This window comes from Pavona decussata, unplaced genomic scaffold (genome assembly GCF_977016875.1).
Source record: "Pavona decussata unplaced genomic scaffold, jaPavDecu1.1 SCAFFOLD_155, whole genome shotgun sequence".
Classification (NCBI taxonomy): Eukaryota; Metazoa; Cnidaria; class Anthozoa; order Scleractinia; family Agariciidae; genus Pavona; species Pavona decussata.
In genome coordinates this window covers 4,646,412-4,662,500 of record NW_028145567.1, presented here as the reverse complement: position 1 = coordinate 4,662,500, position 16,089 = coordinate 4,646,412, and the positions used below count along the sequence as shown (strand labels likewise).

The 16,089-nt window shown below is 37.4% G+C and overlaps 3 protein-coding genes across 3 annotated transcripts in view; 1 reads left to right on the top strand and 2 right to left on the bottom strand.

Annotated features, from left to right (window-relative positions):
- Positions 1-4,869, bottom strand: part of LOC146465984 (neuropeptide SIFamide receptor-like) — a 27,869-nt gene extending 23,000 nt beyond the window's left edge. Inside the window, exon 1 of the mRNA XM_085128126.1 lies at positions 4,671-4,869. The gene's annotated coding sequence lies outside the window, so the exon portion shown is untranslated. The remainder of the gene's footprint in view (positions 1-4,670) is intronic.
- LOC146465983 (cochlin-like) overlaps positions 1-9,836 on the top strand; it is a 14,129-nt gene extending 4,293 nt beyond the window's left edge. Inside the window, exons 7-9 of the mRNA XM_085128129.1 lie at positions 1,413-1,596; positions 8,316-8,519; positions 9,572-9,836. Of these exons, the coding sequence (XP_084984255.1) occupies positions 1,413-1,596; positions 8,316-8,519; positions 9,572-9,693 (510 nt within the window). The 3' untranslated portion in view covers positions 9,694-9,836. The remainder of the gene's footprint in view (positions 1-1,412; positions 1,597-8,315; positions 8,520-9,571) is intronic.
- A 1,744-nt stretch (positions 9,837-11,580) lies between these two features.
- On the bottom strand, positions 11,581-16,081 carry LOC146465982 (galactosylgalactosylxylosylprotein 3-beta-glucuronosyltransferase 3-like). Its single transcript, XM_085127923.1, has 4 exons — positions 15,874-16,081; positions 14,941-15,473; positions 13,702-13,992; positions 11,581-12,729 (listed from the first exon to the last, which is right to left on the bottom strand). Exons 1-4 carry the CDS (start codon positions 15,971-15,973, stop codon positions 12,634-12,636), a joined length of 1,020 nt encoding a protein of 339 aa, XP_084984049.1. The 5' UTR covers positions 15,974-16,081; the 3' UTR covers positions 11,581-12,633.
- Between the last annotated feature and the right edge of the window lie 8 nt (positions 16,082-16,089).

The following is a 16,089-nucleotide window of genomic DNA, read 5'->3' as shown; positions in this document are numbered from 1 at the left end:
CATAATTTTTTACGCATTTTTTTAATTTTATAAAATTTAATTTCTTTCTTTATATCTCTGATATTGTACTAATTCATTTCCTCTAGCGTGTTTTAAATAAGTCTCTTCAATATATTGTATATTTCTTTTCCTCCACCACTGCCCGCTACTTGTGGTCCATTGTAATCAGCCAAAAATTGATTGATTGATTGATTGATTGATTGATTGATTGATTGATTGATTGATTGATTGATTGATTGGTTGGAGTTGTGTCTCGGTAGCCCTAAGTTCAACTCCTCGGCCGCGCTTGTAAATAGCCAGCTGGTCTGCCTCCTGCAAGTTGGGATTTTTAACCATGTTATTTCAATTTGTATTATTTCTTTATGAAGTTTAATGCTCGGCCCTACTAGCACTTGTGCTATAAACACTGCCGAGGGTAATTAAATTGATTGGTTGATTGATTGATTGATTGATTAATTGATTGATTGATTGATTGATTGATTGATTGATTGATTGATTGATTGATTGATTGATTGATTGATTGATTGATTGATTGATTGATTGATTGATTGATTGATTGCGGGCCCATTTTCAAAGATCCGGATAGACATATTTTGGGGCTTTCATTACGCAGCAAAACGGTTAGACTTTCATGAGAAGTGCCATACAAGAGATCTGGATGTTTGAATGAAGTTAGCACAACAAAAAAAACAAAAAAAGAAAAAGAAAAGGCTTGCGGTACTGGTAACATTAATACGTTGTAAGTAAACCAGTTTTGGAAGCAATTAAGTGGACAGCTAATAGGTACTTTGCAGCTGCTCGCATGTTTTATTTCTAAAATTAAGAGACAGCATCTCTTTTATTATTTAATTATATAACGATTCTTTAATTAATCAGCTGTTTACACGGTTGTTTGATCATTACACCTGATACCCGCATTCAGTTACTCGTAATCTACGGTTTCAATTTACTGGTCATCAGTTTGTTTGTTTTTTTTTATTCAGATAGCTTGATAATACCCTCTTTATCGGGAGGCCTGGATTTGAGCCTTTAGTTTGTTTGTTTGTTGCTTTTGTTTAAAAATATCACCTACACCGGCAGTTCCGGGTTTTGAGTCCTTCTTTTGTTGTTGTTGTTGTCGTTGTTGTTGCTTGTTTGTTTATTTTTCAGGTCTGAAGCTCGCAAACCAGTTGGCTAACGTCGAGGCTAGTCTGTAGACTAAACTCGGCTCACAACATAAGGGCTTCCTCCTCGCATCTTTTATCTGCAATTTGTTCTATCAATTCCCAAAATAATCATTTCATATAAGTTTTCACTCCCTTTTTCAGTTTTGTTCGATTGATGCTTAATTTACAAAGCCCATCGAGGATCTCCGGCAATTACTAGGCCTGCATAATGATGTCGTCTTTTCTTTTTGTTTCCTTATTCGTCAGCGAAAAACACTCTTCAACTTTCAACAGTTCTACGACTCGGAATCAATGATGAAGGCAATCGAGGCCGCGCCCTACCTGAAAGGCGGGACATTGACCGGAAAAGCCTTAGCGTACGCCAAGACCGAGCTGTTCGACAAGACAGGACGCGAAGGCATTCCGCGTGTGCTGATTGTGATGACGGATGGTAAATAGAGGATATTACACGGCGGCGTGGAGATATGAATTTTATTATCGAGTAGTATAAAAACAATTAATTACCAACGAACGCAGCGAGTGAGTAAAATATTGCCGTTTCAACACGAGAAAATGAAATTCATGTCTTCCAGCCACCGTATAGTTTTCTTTTTATTATACGGGCAAATCTATCGCTCGCCTTTTTCGCCGACAGTTTGCACAAGCAACCGTGAAAAAGCGGGAAATGATGTCATCGATATCCTCACTAGCGAGGATATGGAAAATACGCCACTCGGGTCCCGGATGTAGTTTATATGAATTTTACAAGTGGTGTATGCTCCAGTAAAACACTCCTGTTTATATAATAAATACACTTTTTGAATCAAGGTAAAATTGCTGAAAAATTAAAAACAAATAGGTTCAGATTAAGCAGGCTACAGTTTTGGATGTAGGGAAGACTAATTAAATCATGCAAAAATAACATTAAAGTGGGCGCAACAGAAACCAGATTAAGTGTAATTTCTACACTCGATCGTACTTGTAAGGAGTGGAAGAGAAGGAAGAGAAATTTCTCTTCCATCTTTCTTTTCTATGAGTATACCTTTCGTAAACGTACATGCACGCCATTCACCAACCTCGTTCCCAGGGTCTGAACTCTTCCCGTTCCCTTGCGGGCCAGGGGAAGAGGAGAGACCCTGGGAACGAGGTTTGCCTTTTACAATGAGAACAATCAAAATTATTGAATGGTGTTGTAGTATACTAGGACACCAACATTGAACAACGTTACCCGCCGAAGCAGCGTTCCGTGACAGTAGCATCGATACCTTTAATGCCAGCATGAAAATCAGTTTCGTCGCTCAATGATAGTTAACTGCAAAATATGAACGCTTTTGAAACGCGTTCAATACCTGTTTGAAAAAACGTTTAAAACGCGTTTAAGACTCGTTCAAAACAAGTATAAGACGCGTTCAAAACGTGTTCAGCACGCGTTTGAAACGCGTTCAAAACGCGTTTTAATCGCGTTCGAAACGCGTTCAGATCACCTTTGAATCGCTTTCGAAGCGCGTTCAAAATGCTCAGTGCAGTGGCAAAATGTAATTTGTGATAAGCATTGGCATAAATTAATATTTTGCCGACACGGAACAGAGAACTGGGTGCTAGTGTAGCGCGTGAGGTTTCATGGTTAGGGGATTTGAAATAGAGTCTGTTGTGTAACTTGTGACATTCTACGGTCAGCCTCCATCGGCGTTGCATCAGTTTGTTTGATTTCAGTTTGTATTTTCTGTTTTCATTGTTTTATTGTTATTTCGCCAGACCATAATTTGTTATTCAGTTTTTTTATTTGGTGTTTTATTGTAATTTCTTAACCTTAAAACCCCAAAGGTTGCGCCATAGCATTGGTCGGGGGTACACGGTCCCTATTTTCCCTACGGGGTTTTCGGGTTTACGTGTCCGGCTATGGTGCTTGTAACAGCTTGTAGTTTGTATATCTTATTTTATTGATGTGTCAATAAAACCATGGGCTGGCTGACCGATGCATATGCGCCCATTGCCTCACAAGTTTGTGTGTGTTCGGTTGTGTAGTGAAGGCAAAATCAACCGTATTTACTGAAAAGGTGGTCGATGGATTCTTGAGTGTTTTTTGTGAAATGAAAACGAATCGCAGGTGTTGTGGACCCGATATTTCAAACGCGCATTTAAGATGGAAGTTAGACGAATTTTAGATCTTTGACGCGCCTGAAACGCAAGCTAAGCCCATTCAAATGCAAGTTACACGCATTTATCACGTTAAATTTGTTTGAAACGCGTTTAAAACGCGGCTTAAAGGCGTCCAAAACACGTTTTAAACGCACCGTTAACGCGTCTTAAGAGCGGCTGCCTGAGAATATCGAGAACTCGCGGTCAAAACTGAAATTTCAGATTTCCTCATATTTTGTCAGAAGAATCCCTTTATAGAACTATTTACGAAAATAACAATAAAACTTTCCAAAGATTTTTCGTTTTCGAGAATTCCGGCATAATGTGAAATGCCGTGATCACGTCGCAGCCGACGTTAAATTTTGGCGAGATTTGGTGCATTTTTAAATCGCTCGGGAAGGAAGACGGCTTAGCGTATTAAAACGATCTTTTGAAGTTAAGTTAGGCATCCTTCTAAAAATACGGTCTTATGAAAATATTGCTGGAGGATTCTTATTTACATGCAGTTTTCAAAGTCCGAAGATTCCTATTTTCAGTATCTTCGCTAACACTGGAAAATGTAGAAACTTTGCGGACAAATATCGTGTCCTGGTACATCGAAATTTGTAGCAAGTATTATACTTTAGGAAAGCTCTATACATGTACTGCAATATATAAAAAATCCAGCTTGGGTAATTTAAAATCCAAGCGTTGACGGAAGTAAACACATAGGGAATTTTAATAACTTTTTTTTCAAAAATGGCAGTGGTCACGCAAGAACAAGTTAATAAGTTTAAAATGAATTTATTGTTTATGTTTCATTTCTGGTGGAATAAAACTAAGTTGTTATTCGGAAACAAACTCTCATCTGTTGATGGGTTTATCCGTATAAAAATTAATTTCATTCCTATTTTCGCAAACGAAAAAAATGAAACGTTCAGGTGGTATGTCACGCTTTCCTCGGTACGCCAGCGTCAACAATGCGAAGGATACGAAACAAAATCAGTAAATATTTCATATCAAAGTGTATCTGAAACCCCCAACAGACGATAATGTCTCATTAAATTACTAATCGACTTGCGTGAAAGACACCTTTGGTTGAGTAAAGTTGCGCAAAAGTTGCAGTCCGAGTTTTCAAAAATCCTAGGTTTGTCAAAGTTGCATCCCATCCTCACTGTCAATAAAATGTCGTGACAGGCACTAGATTGAGCTGGACAAGCGAAGACGAGAATTCTAAAAGCTGAAGAACAAGGTATCTGTGTTTTCAATTTGCGCGTCCTAGACTATATGTCATAAACAGAACTGAGATATCAGAGCCGGTAGAGAAAATCATGCTTTCACTTTAGTGCAAGGCTGGCCTTAACTTCAACAGCTACACGGCTATAATATATTTAAATGAGCACTTACCGTTCCAATGCCTGCAAAATAGGCATTTAATGAACCATCCCCATTAATGCAAGCAATAGTCCACCCTTCTCAGTCCGATCCGGATAGAAGAGCACCAGAAAATAACCAAGGTTGTTTGCATATTACGGCCATCACTGTGTACATAGCTATTTTAAACTTGCTATTTATAAACAATGACGCAAAATGGTTATAAATAGCAATGTGCGTTCTTGGTTTGGAGTGGTTTGCTCGATATTAGAAACTGTATTTCTTCTTCCGCCTCAATAAGCCCTAAAATAATCATCATCATTATCATCATCATCATCATCATCATCATCATCATCATCATCATCACACCATCGCTATTATCATCATCATCATCATTATTATGGTGAATCGAATAAAGGCCTTAGAGGTACGGCATGTTGCTTTGCTTTTTTTGTGAGCATGAGAAACCTGCAGTTACTATTAAATGACATCTGTAGTGCGTAAATACTTCGGATTATTGTTGAATACCTTTTACGTGCAAGGGTATGTGTGTACTGAAGGAGATTCAAAATTCGTTCAACTAGTTAAAGTAGCCACAGCGATAGAATGATTGCTGAGACCATTGCGGTTTTTTAATATTATTTCCTCTTTTTTAGTTTAAGTTTTATCAGTCACCTTTCCTTCTAAGACCAGAGTATTGTGTCTCTATACCACATGGTACCCTTCTCTTAGATAAAACAATAGTTCCCCCCCTTTCTCTTCTCCCCGTATTAACTACATTCATTGTCCTCTTTTTTAAATGCCATATTCACTCAAGATTTTTTGAGGGCCGGTTGGAAAAATCAAGCGCCTGGGATCTAGGGATTATTTTCAGCAAACTTGTGTATCTATTAACAAGTTGAATGCGTTGTAACCAGCTTTAAATCAATGTTATTTTCTTTACTATGGAAGAAAATACTCAGAAAGACTCAGAAAATGCTGTTTAATTAGCTAAGATAAAGGTCGTTTATTGACAGGCAGACAGACAAACAGACTAGACGGGTTAGTGTTGAACCCCTGCGAAAAAGATGAAAATACCGCAACGTTTGTTTGATGGAAGTTTCATCTTCAGTGAGCAATACCACGTGTAGATGAAACCTGCTACTCGAAAATATGCCAAAGCGCCGGTAAAATGGAATTTTATCTCATATCAGCGGTGGCAGGTAAATACAACTCGGATACTACACTGTAGTTATAAAAACGTAAACATGTCAATAAGTCATTAACCCTAGCTATCGACTGTGAGGTAGAAAATGTCGCTGTTTCGTACAGCTTCATTTAAGAACTGAGCAAATTGTCACTCTTCTGTTTAGTGAAAAACGTACTAGTTGCGTGAAGTACAATAATGAATTTTGTCGATCATTCTGACGTTGCGTTATCGGAAAACATGCCACGGCAATCGGCCTTTACGAATTTTGCTGTGGCATTAGTTATCACTCACTCTGACTGTGAATAATTTTTTGTATAGGAATATTCAGCAACGAAAAACTGTTTAGAGTATTACAATTTGTATTGTATCGATAACTTTGTCATTCTCTCGGGAAAATATATTATACAAACTAAATGTATTTCAAATGTGTTAACAGGTACTTGCGTGACCAGTGCGATATCGGTTCGAAGAAAATACACAAAAAAATTTTGTTAACACTTGACTATAAACGTTATACCCAAACTAGATTTCTTACATGTTGCAGTAAAGTAACAGATCGTTCCTATAGGATACCTGTTATTGTAAGTTTCCATGTACCAGGACAAGATTTTGCCTCGAAATATTTCCCCATTTTCAAGTGTTCACATGTCATGGGAGTTCAACAGTCGGCATGTTGTGGACAGGCTGTGATCTAGAAAACGTGCCTGCTTTGCACAGCTTCACAAACCCAAAAGTGATTTTAACCGCCTGTAATTATAGTTTTATTATTGAAACAAGTTCATATTTAGTAAGATATACCATAAATACTTGGTTCTAGATGCACCATGTGGCAATGAAAAAAATTGGTTGAGATCTGGACGAGCAGAAAGGTGACATGACACTTTGACCTTTTCAAATTTGGGGTTACATCTCACTCCCTAGTTAGACTTTTTAAGGTATATAAAACAATACAAAACTTATTAGATCATTAGATTTAGTTTTGGAACAAGAATTTTATAATTCTCCGGTAAAAATAACATACAGACAACAATTTATTGAAACATGTCATCTTGTCCTTGCGTGACCACTGGAATTTTTTGAAAAAATATGTAAAAAATTCCCTCTGTGTTTTATTCCGTCAAAGGCTGGCTTTTAAATTACCCAAGCTGAATTTTTTATATGTTGCAGCACAAGAATAGAGCTTTTCTTTAGTGTAACTTTCATTGTAAATTTCGATGTACCAGGAAAGGTATTTTGTCCGCAAAGTTTCCACAATTTCAAGTGTCAACAAAAATGCTAAAAATAGGATTCTTCGGACTTTGAAAACTGCATGTAAATAAGAATCCTCCAGCAATATTTTCATAAGACCGTATTCTTAGAAGGATGCCTAACTTAACCTCAAAAGATCGTTTTAATGCGCTAAGCCGTCTTCCTTCCCGAGCGATTTGAAAATGCACCAAATCTCATCAAAATTTAACGTCGGCTGCGACGTGATCACGGCATTTCACATTATGCCGGAATTCTCGAAAACGAAAAATCTTTGGAAAGTTTTATTGTTATTTTCGTAAATAGTTCTATAAAGGCATTCTTCTGACAAAATATGAGGAAATCCGAAATTTCAGTTTTGACCGCGAGTTCTCGATATTCTCAGTCAGCCGCTCTTAAACGTGTTTGAAACGTTCAATGTTGAATGGATTACAGTATTGAACTGTCATAATGTAGTTCGTGGACAATATTCCCAACAACCATAACTATGCGCGTTGCCATGGTAAAAATGCTCGCCTCTTCAGGAATTTTTTTTATTATTTCCCATTTATGGTGTAAACTTGTGTCGAAAGTTGATTTTAAATGAAAGGAAGATGAATAAAGATTGCATTAACATGGGGTTGGAAAGTTTCAGTTTTGACGAAAAAACACGACCACCTTAAGGGCCTCTTCATATGATCCCGGTTAACCGGGCTAGCCCGCTTACCGAGATCTCGCCTCATTCCTATTTCTTTTGTGAAAAAAATCGATGTGTTCATATGAGAAGGCGGGCCAGCCCGGTTACCGAGATCTCGGCTTCAGCGACCGAGATCTCGGGAGTCCGGGACGAAAATTTTCTCATATGAACACGGTATCCCGGTTATCGGGATGAAGTCTATAACCAAACATTCGCGTCTTATAACGGATATATTTGATTATTACGGCTCATTTCTGAGATTTTCTAGTTCAAAATAATTCCTTTTCGTAGTAGAGATAAAGATATAATACTTTTGAGGTTTGTAGAACCTATAAAAATGAAAAATTCTTGCCGGGCTTGTTCGGTAAATGTCACGCTCGATTGACCGCGTCACCACTTTTCATCTCGGTAACCGGGATGAAATTTCCCATATGAACGGACTGCAAAATTCATCCCGCTTACCGAGCCATCCCGGTAACCGGGATCATATGAAGAGGCCCTTTTTTCGGGAAAATGGGATTAAAACGGTCAAAATCGGAATCTTCACTGACCGTTTTTTCTTTCTCAGGTAAATCAACTGATAAAGTTGAGGCGCCATCTGAAGAGTTGCACGGTGCTAACGTCACAGTGTTTGCGATTGGCGTTGGACGAAACTATGACATCGATCAGCTAAAAGCGATTGCTTCTAAGCCAGAAGAGAAATACACACTAACTGCAGATTTCAATCGGCTCAATGACTTATACTCGAGTATTCGGGACGACGCGTGCAGAGGTGAGGCCTTTATATATCTCTGATCGACATGATCACATGTCTATGATCATGGAGAAGTTCACCCCAGTTAGAATCCTTCCCTTTATACTTGGGAAGATTTGTAATCAACAATTTGCTGTTGCTGGGAGGTCTGTAGATTGAACAGGCAACCATTTACCGCTTTCACTTTTTCCATCCCCTTCTCAAACTCGTTAATAATTCATCAAGGGAAAACAAAGAAAATCACGACTGTGACCGTGGGGATTTCACATCACCTCTAAGGTAAACACAAACGTTAGAAGCCCGGGGGTTAGGGGAAGGGGGTGCGAAGCCGGTACTCCCTCACAAGACGTATACAGTTATGTGCCACCCAACGGGGTATCCATGTTCGGCAGTTTTAATTTGTAGAACGTATAACATACAGACTGTAGTTAAAATAAAACAAAAATGGGGACAACTGACCGATGCAGTAAACAGGCATAAAAATGTCAGATAATTCAGCACGACTGCAGTATTTAATATGTCGGATGCTAATGATCAGTCAAACAAACAAAACAATAACTATTTCTAAAAGGGGGTTTGTGAAATTAAGTAAATTTCTAGAACTGGATATTAAAAAAAGTGCCTAGTTTTAGAATGGGGTGCCAAGCCTTTTCCAACGGGCAACCTCGTTCTCAGGTCTTTTCCATGGTAAATTAGGATTTGCAAGGGGAAAGCGCTAGGAGCGAGGTTGTTAAATTGGGGTTCGAGCCTCACATACCTACCCACAAAACTACCCGAATACTTCCCTGGTGGGGCAGTGGTGATGAGTTTTCGGTCCGCCATTTTTCCAATTCAGCTTGCTGTCGTTTTCTATTTGAATGCAAGCACGACTTTTTTTTAGCCTTAATTAAGTTAGTTTAGTAGATGAGTACACAAAAAAAAAATCGTATAACACGGCAGACTGGTGTTTGCCGTTTGCATTTTAACACAATGCTATAATGACTGCATAAGTTATTTTCTTTTCTCCGCCCATGGACGTATTGTATTACCCGACTACAGTATAGCTATCAATAAATGCCTTCTTGTTTCAGTGAATTCGACCTTGTCTGACGTGCCACATTACAATGAAGCAGATCGACAGGCAGCATTTGGACCTCACTTTAATCACGTGACAACATCCCAGATAGAGGTCCTAAATTCCCGGATGGAGTAAAATCTCCATAGCAAAGGCAAATGAATCGTTCAAATGAAAGAACACGAGATTTAATATTATCCACCACAAATGGACAAAACAAAATTAGATAGTCATGCACCTGGTTGTTGACAGAAGTATTAATAAAACAAAGATTACATCAAGTCAAATGAAGAATTCTGGTGTCATTTTCTACTTAATTAACAGATGTGGATGAGGAGCCACTTAATCAAAGAGCGAATAACTTTATTTAGTGGATTTGTTGCTATCCAGAGAATACCCTGAATTATTTTCAACTAGCTCCGTTTTCTCTGTTCTTTTTGGAGGAATATATGCAATACCCCCCCCCCCCCCCCAAAAAAAAAGGAAGAGCTGGTGGTGGCTTTGATTAGGGACCTGAAGCAACGCCAACAACGACACAAAACTAAAGGCTTAATGAGCAGAAAACAATCGCTCTGCACGAGAGTTTTAAATTTTGGTACATTTCTTTGCCGTCCTCTGCAAAACAAGAAAGTAAAATAAACAAATTCAAGGTTTTGCGGAGAAGGGGAACACACGACAGACGATTTTCATTCTCTTTCTTAACTTGAACGCCCCTCCTACCAATTTGGTTCCGAGGGTGGTTCGTCGCTTCTATAGAAGTTGAACGAGTTGAGAGAATGACAAAGTAGTACATATGAAGTAAAGTAATTTCCATTCAAACGACGTTTTCGTTGGCGTTACCGTCGTGACTGCTTTGTAACAGTCTCCAAAAGGGCCCTAAAAAGATAATAAAATTACCCGAAGTGGACAGTGGATGAACATAGTTCCATTAAAGCGAAATAGTTTTTATCGATCATTTTACAGAACTAACGCGGTCGTAACCAACAAGAAAAAACACGCTATCCGACATTATCATACCTCCACGTGTTCAGTATATCACGTCTTCCTTTTTTGAGTTTCAACCGTTAACTTCCCTGCCTCTGTTTCCCTCAAAAGACTCCAATACAATCCATTCTTCGAGTTATCTTGGCAAGGTCGAGCCATGAGAAGCCCACGAAAACTATTTTCGTACATTTTTCTGTCTTTCCGTTCTCAACGAAGCAGTGTCTAATGCAAATTTGTAACTGGCAGCAAAATCTTATGCCTCACGTTTAAATCCCACTGGGATCATGCCGGTGGGATGACGTATTTGGAATTCATCGTGTACATGAATGTTACACACGAGGGAACAAATATTTCGGTTGCATCTGGAAAACCAAAAATGTTATTGGCCTGTCCCTCAGGGAATGCGACGCTGTGGAAAGAAGACATGTTTTAAAAAGGAGATTTATCGTTCACGTGTGGACCGCAAAAACAAAGGGTCTCGAAAGCGACGGCGTTAATACGTTTGGACGGCAAAACAAATGAAAACACATACTTCTATACTGAGAAAAAATCAAAGGAAATGCATACGTGTGGAGAGGGCCTCGGATTCATTTTGCCGGACTACGATGGGGACACGATCAATAGACCTAACATTAGCATAAGGGTTGTAACCGAAGTACATTCGTACCTGAAATGGAATGAAAGTATTTTTATTGAGTGCTGTGGGGACTGCTTGCTATCCCTGTGAAGGAAATGTGGATTGCCGAGGTCAAAGAAAAATCTTTGACTTTGACGGGATTTGAACCCACGACCACTGGAGTAGATTACGAGCGCTCTAACCCACTGAGCTGCGAGTTCAGCTGGGAGCTGAAATAAAGGTATTTAACTCGCGGCAATGGGGACATTCAAGTACTGCAAACTGTATGAGCCGCGTAGCACCCATGTAATGCGATAGAAATGGAATGAAAGCCCTATGAAGGACATGTGGATTGCATTCCTACCTGTGCGTCTTATTTGGTCTGAAATAGCTAGGGTTACAGATTTTACCATTTGAATTTGGGGGGAACTTTCCTCTTTTTATTAGAAATATTACTTCTTTATGTCGCTTTAAGAAGACCATTAAAACCCATTTATACAGGAAGGCGTTTCATACCCTGTAGTTCTAATTTGCTTATATCGTGTACATGTTTTATATTAATTAGTTTTTTTTTTATAATTTAAATGTATTCTCTCTTGTATTTTTCCTTCTCATTGGATGGTTGTAACGCGCAGCTGAAATATTTTATTGATAACTTTGCAATATAACTTTTATAAATTATTATTATTATTACTATTATTGTTATTATTATCATCATCACCATCATCATCATCATCATCATAAGATAAAATAGAGTATCTATATATCTTTATTTCTGTTTCATGGCTTTCACCATAGGACGAAAAAATAGAGAAACAATGGTAACCGAAAATATAAATTAATTTGATGTGATGAAATGTGATTTAACGCATTTCATGCCCAAACAGGTCGGAAAACGGGGATGAATTTTGGAGGTCGGTTCTAAAAACGCGTTCCGAAAATGACATACTTTGGTCTGAAATACAGTTAGAATTTAAAGTAGTGGGAAGGAGAACCTCACCACAAATACCGCAGAATACCCATCCACCCACCCCTCCCCCGCTTCTTGGCTATCTTCTCGAACTACACCAGCGCTGACAAATCTATTGTCTGGCATTTGGTTTCGGTGGCTCTTCTCTACTTGGTCCATGGTCTGCCCTATTTGTCTTCTTTGTGGAATGAAGTGCATCTCGATTGCCAAGAAATACTGGTTGGTCCTCGTTGCTTGCCATCTCTGGCTCCACTTACGTTTTTTTTTTTAATCTGTCTTCTGAGATATGCAACACTTGGCTCTCTCATATCCGTACATAGTCCACCCTGTTTCTCTTCTTCTGCAAAATGAGGTGCGTCTTGATTGCCAAAACTTGGTGGTTCTTGGTGGTGATCCTCTGTTTCATTGATGTTCTTTTATCTGCCTATTGTTATCTGACCTATTGTCGCCATAAGGTGGACCGCCAGAGGTTGATGCAAGGCTTTTCAGAAGCCATAACTTAACGGATTTACACTTCCATCAATGGGGATTCCCGTCCCAGCTTCTTCAGCTTATCTTCCTGCTTCATTTTGGGGTCGGCTGTTTGAGTGTGCCACACAAGAATCTAGTTTAAAACAAACAAGTAATCTTACTACTTAATTAAAAGTATACGGAGGGAGGGAAGAGGTTCTACTCTGAGAAACGAGAATCAAAATTCTCCAATCAATGACACGAAAACCACAGCAAGAATCAAAACGCACCAATTACCAAGTGAACAAACAAGGTGCTACTGTCATGTATGATACACAGGCAGTCAACACTGTGGCCTGATGAAGACCAGTAGTATACCGGTTGAAACATTGCAAATCCACGCCTACGTGACTCAGTCGAGACTGAACTGTTTCCAAGACAAGAAACTCTAATCAACATTGTTTCTCTTCAGCATAGTGTATAAATTACATAACCACTCCAAATCTCGTTGCATTCTTGAACATTATTTTGTTCTTTAAGGACAGAATTTAACAACATGCACAGAAAATTTTGCACAACAAAACTCTATAGTGACTGTCTTCATCTCATAACATTAAACCTGACTTCATAATGTCACAGACTCCAACTCTTTTTTTTCTTCCTTCTTTTTCTTCCTTTTTCTTCCTTTCCTTTTTTTTTTTTTTTTTTTTTCTTCTTTAAAAAAAAAATTTAATTGGAAATTTCAATCAGTACCCTTAACTTCTATGGTTTATCCAATAGTTCTAGGAAGCCTATAGTTAATAAGCCCCCGGCTTCTATATAGGCTTCCTAGCCTTTAACACATTTAATATTGTAAATAGTCAAGTATGAATATTGTAATAGTAAGAATATTGTGTGTCGTCTATAATGTATTTATGTTGTATTTTTTTTGTTAATGGCAAATAAATTGAATTGAAAATTGAATTGAATTGATTTGTTAGCACTCAGTGCAAGCAATAGCATGTATTATTAATTGGGGGAAGATTTGTTTTTTCAACATGGTGTAATTTCTATTTAACCGCTAAGATTTCCACTAACTGGGAAACACTTCAATAAGTTGTGACAGCATTAGAATAAATGACTGTACCTGTTCACAGTTGTTTGCGAGTGGCTCAAACTCCTCTTTCGTAGCCAGTCTGCTAACAATAGAGGACTCCAAGTAGCCTCTACTGGCAAACGTATCCATTTCTGCATCTGGGTTGTCAATAATTAATTGCGCATTTATGGCAAACCCTGCCATATCCAAAGGCATTGGTCGTTCAGGTTTCCAAAGAGTGTAAAACTTAACTACAGAGCCATCTTTGCAGATTGGTCCTTCCCATTTTAATCCTCCAACCAGGCCAACTGGCCAAACAGAGACTTTCTTTGTGTAACGCATCTGCATGAGTGTAGGAAAAGTAGCATCGTTATGTCTCTTTGTGATATGCTGCCCCCTCACACCATTTTATTAGATACTACTGTTTTACTTTTCCTCTCCCTTTAGTTTCATGCTTATTTATTCAATTATTCATGGTTATTTTATTTCATGTTTCATGGGTTGTGCTGTGCAGCATTACATTCAATAAAGATTTTTAAAAATTGTTGTCCTAACATTAATTTTTGTAACATGAACATCAAAACCATTTTAACCTTTAATTAGCTTAATAAATATCCCTAAGCTTTTCGAGGTTTTGAAAACAACATCACTAACAAAAAAAAAGACTGCCAAATAATAATTATTACTTAAATTACCATCATCATCATCATCATCAACAACAACATCATCAACATTATTATTATTATTATTATTATTATTATTATTTTAATAATAATAACTTTATTGAAATATTCCAAGGAAATTGTTATTTATAAGTTAAAAGTAGAAAACAGAGCTATTAAAACCTATTTACAATTCTTGTCCATTAAAAAAATAGACTATTTTCAAGCACAATAATATTTTTTTTTTTGAAGAAAAAGGAAAAAAAAAAATCTCATCAAGTTACAATAGTATCCTCATTCGTAACAAAAAAATCATATGATCACAGCATCACTAAAAATATGTTCGGAAGTTAAAATACTGTCCTTTAAATGACGAAAAAACTACTCTCAATTAAAAGTATAAGCGGATTATATCGGTCATTAAAAACTACTAAAATTACGAAAATTAAGAAAAGAAAGGAAAAGAAAAAACTAAGAAATTCGTTCTCATCCTAAAATCTAGCCAGTTGTTTATCGATTTCAAAGTCGGTATCTGCAATCTTCAGCGGTGCTCTTATTATTATTATTATTATTATTATTATTATTATTATTATTATTATTATTATTATTATTATTAATAACTACTCACCTGTTCAAATATCTTTAAATCATAAGTATTGTCATCATCTCCAAAATAAACAACTCCTCTCATACCCTCTTTAAAATTCATCCTTATCCATTTAAGGCCCAAGTTCCTCTGTTCAACTCCTCTTGCCTTCAACCATCGAGGGTCACCTTCCTTAGTAATAAGTTCTTTGGGAGTTCTAATGGCAAGGTGAGTGTAACTCAACCCACAGTTTGCCAAGAAACGCATTACTAGATCTGTCTTTTGATTTGAGTCTTCCACTAATATCCAGTGAAGTTTAGGTATATGCAAAAATGTTTGTGATAGCCTTGTCAAGTCTGCTTTCTGGGTAAGTCTTTTGTAAGTGGGAGTAATAACGTAAATTGTAGGTATTTCACTGCTGTCTCCTTTTTGTACACTGTCAAATTTTGTAATACCAAGGAGCTTCAGTCTCTTGTTGATTTCTTTTTCTTTTTCTCGCAGAAAAAGCTCTCTTTGCTCCAAACTCTGATGAATAAAATTCACTCTTTTCACCACATCACCAGTGGTTAGTGAGTCTGTAAGAAAAAAAGAAAATATTTCATTACAAATCAAATGGTATAGAGTATTACAACAATAACAATATACAGTTGAAATACAAAATCATGGGATTTACAAATTCAACAATTGCTCATTTCGTATATTAGAAAAACGTTTTGATAACAAATCTAATTCAAATCACACTAGCTACGTATACAATAATAATATTTTAGGCTTAAGTTTTAAATTTACAAAAGAGAGGGATACATGTGCAGGACATATCTTTTAATTTACAGTTGTGGACCAGTGTTAATATCCAATTCCCTTCTGTTTAGCCTAGGATGACAATAAATGAAGCGAATTTTTCTTGGGCCAATATATGATATAAGCTTATATAATATTAAACTACGAGACACAAGAACCGAAGATAGAACATACCTTTCCTACACTGATTTGCCATCCACATGAATCCAAAGAAAGTTAGAAGAACTGAAAGAATCATAAGATTCTTAAAACTAAGTATCCTGTTTCTTAGCATAGTTCAGCGTAGAGTGAGCGAGCAATCGCCAACGTGTAAGATTAAATATTGAAACAGTCAGCCATCCGCCATTTTGATTCCGGCATTTTCCACCAGGCCACCACACAATCCGAGCT

Coding starts and splice junctions, on each gene's coding strand:
- LOC146465982 (XM_085127923.1), bottom strand. CDS start 15,973: ATGCTAAGAAACAGGATACTTAGTTTTAAGAATCTTATGATTCTTTCA. Junction 13,993..14,940: donor ATTTAAAGATATTTGAACAG/GTGAGTAGTTAT, acceptor ACACTCATGCAG/ATGCGTTACACAAAGAAAGT. Junction 12,730..13,701: donor TCGCAAACAACTGTGAACAG/GTACAGTCATTT, acceptor GTTTTAAACTAG/ATTCTTGTGTGGCACACTCA.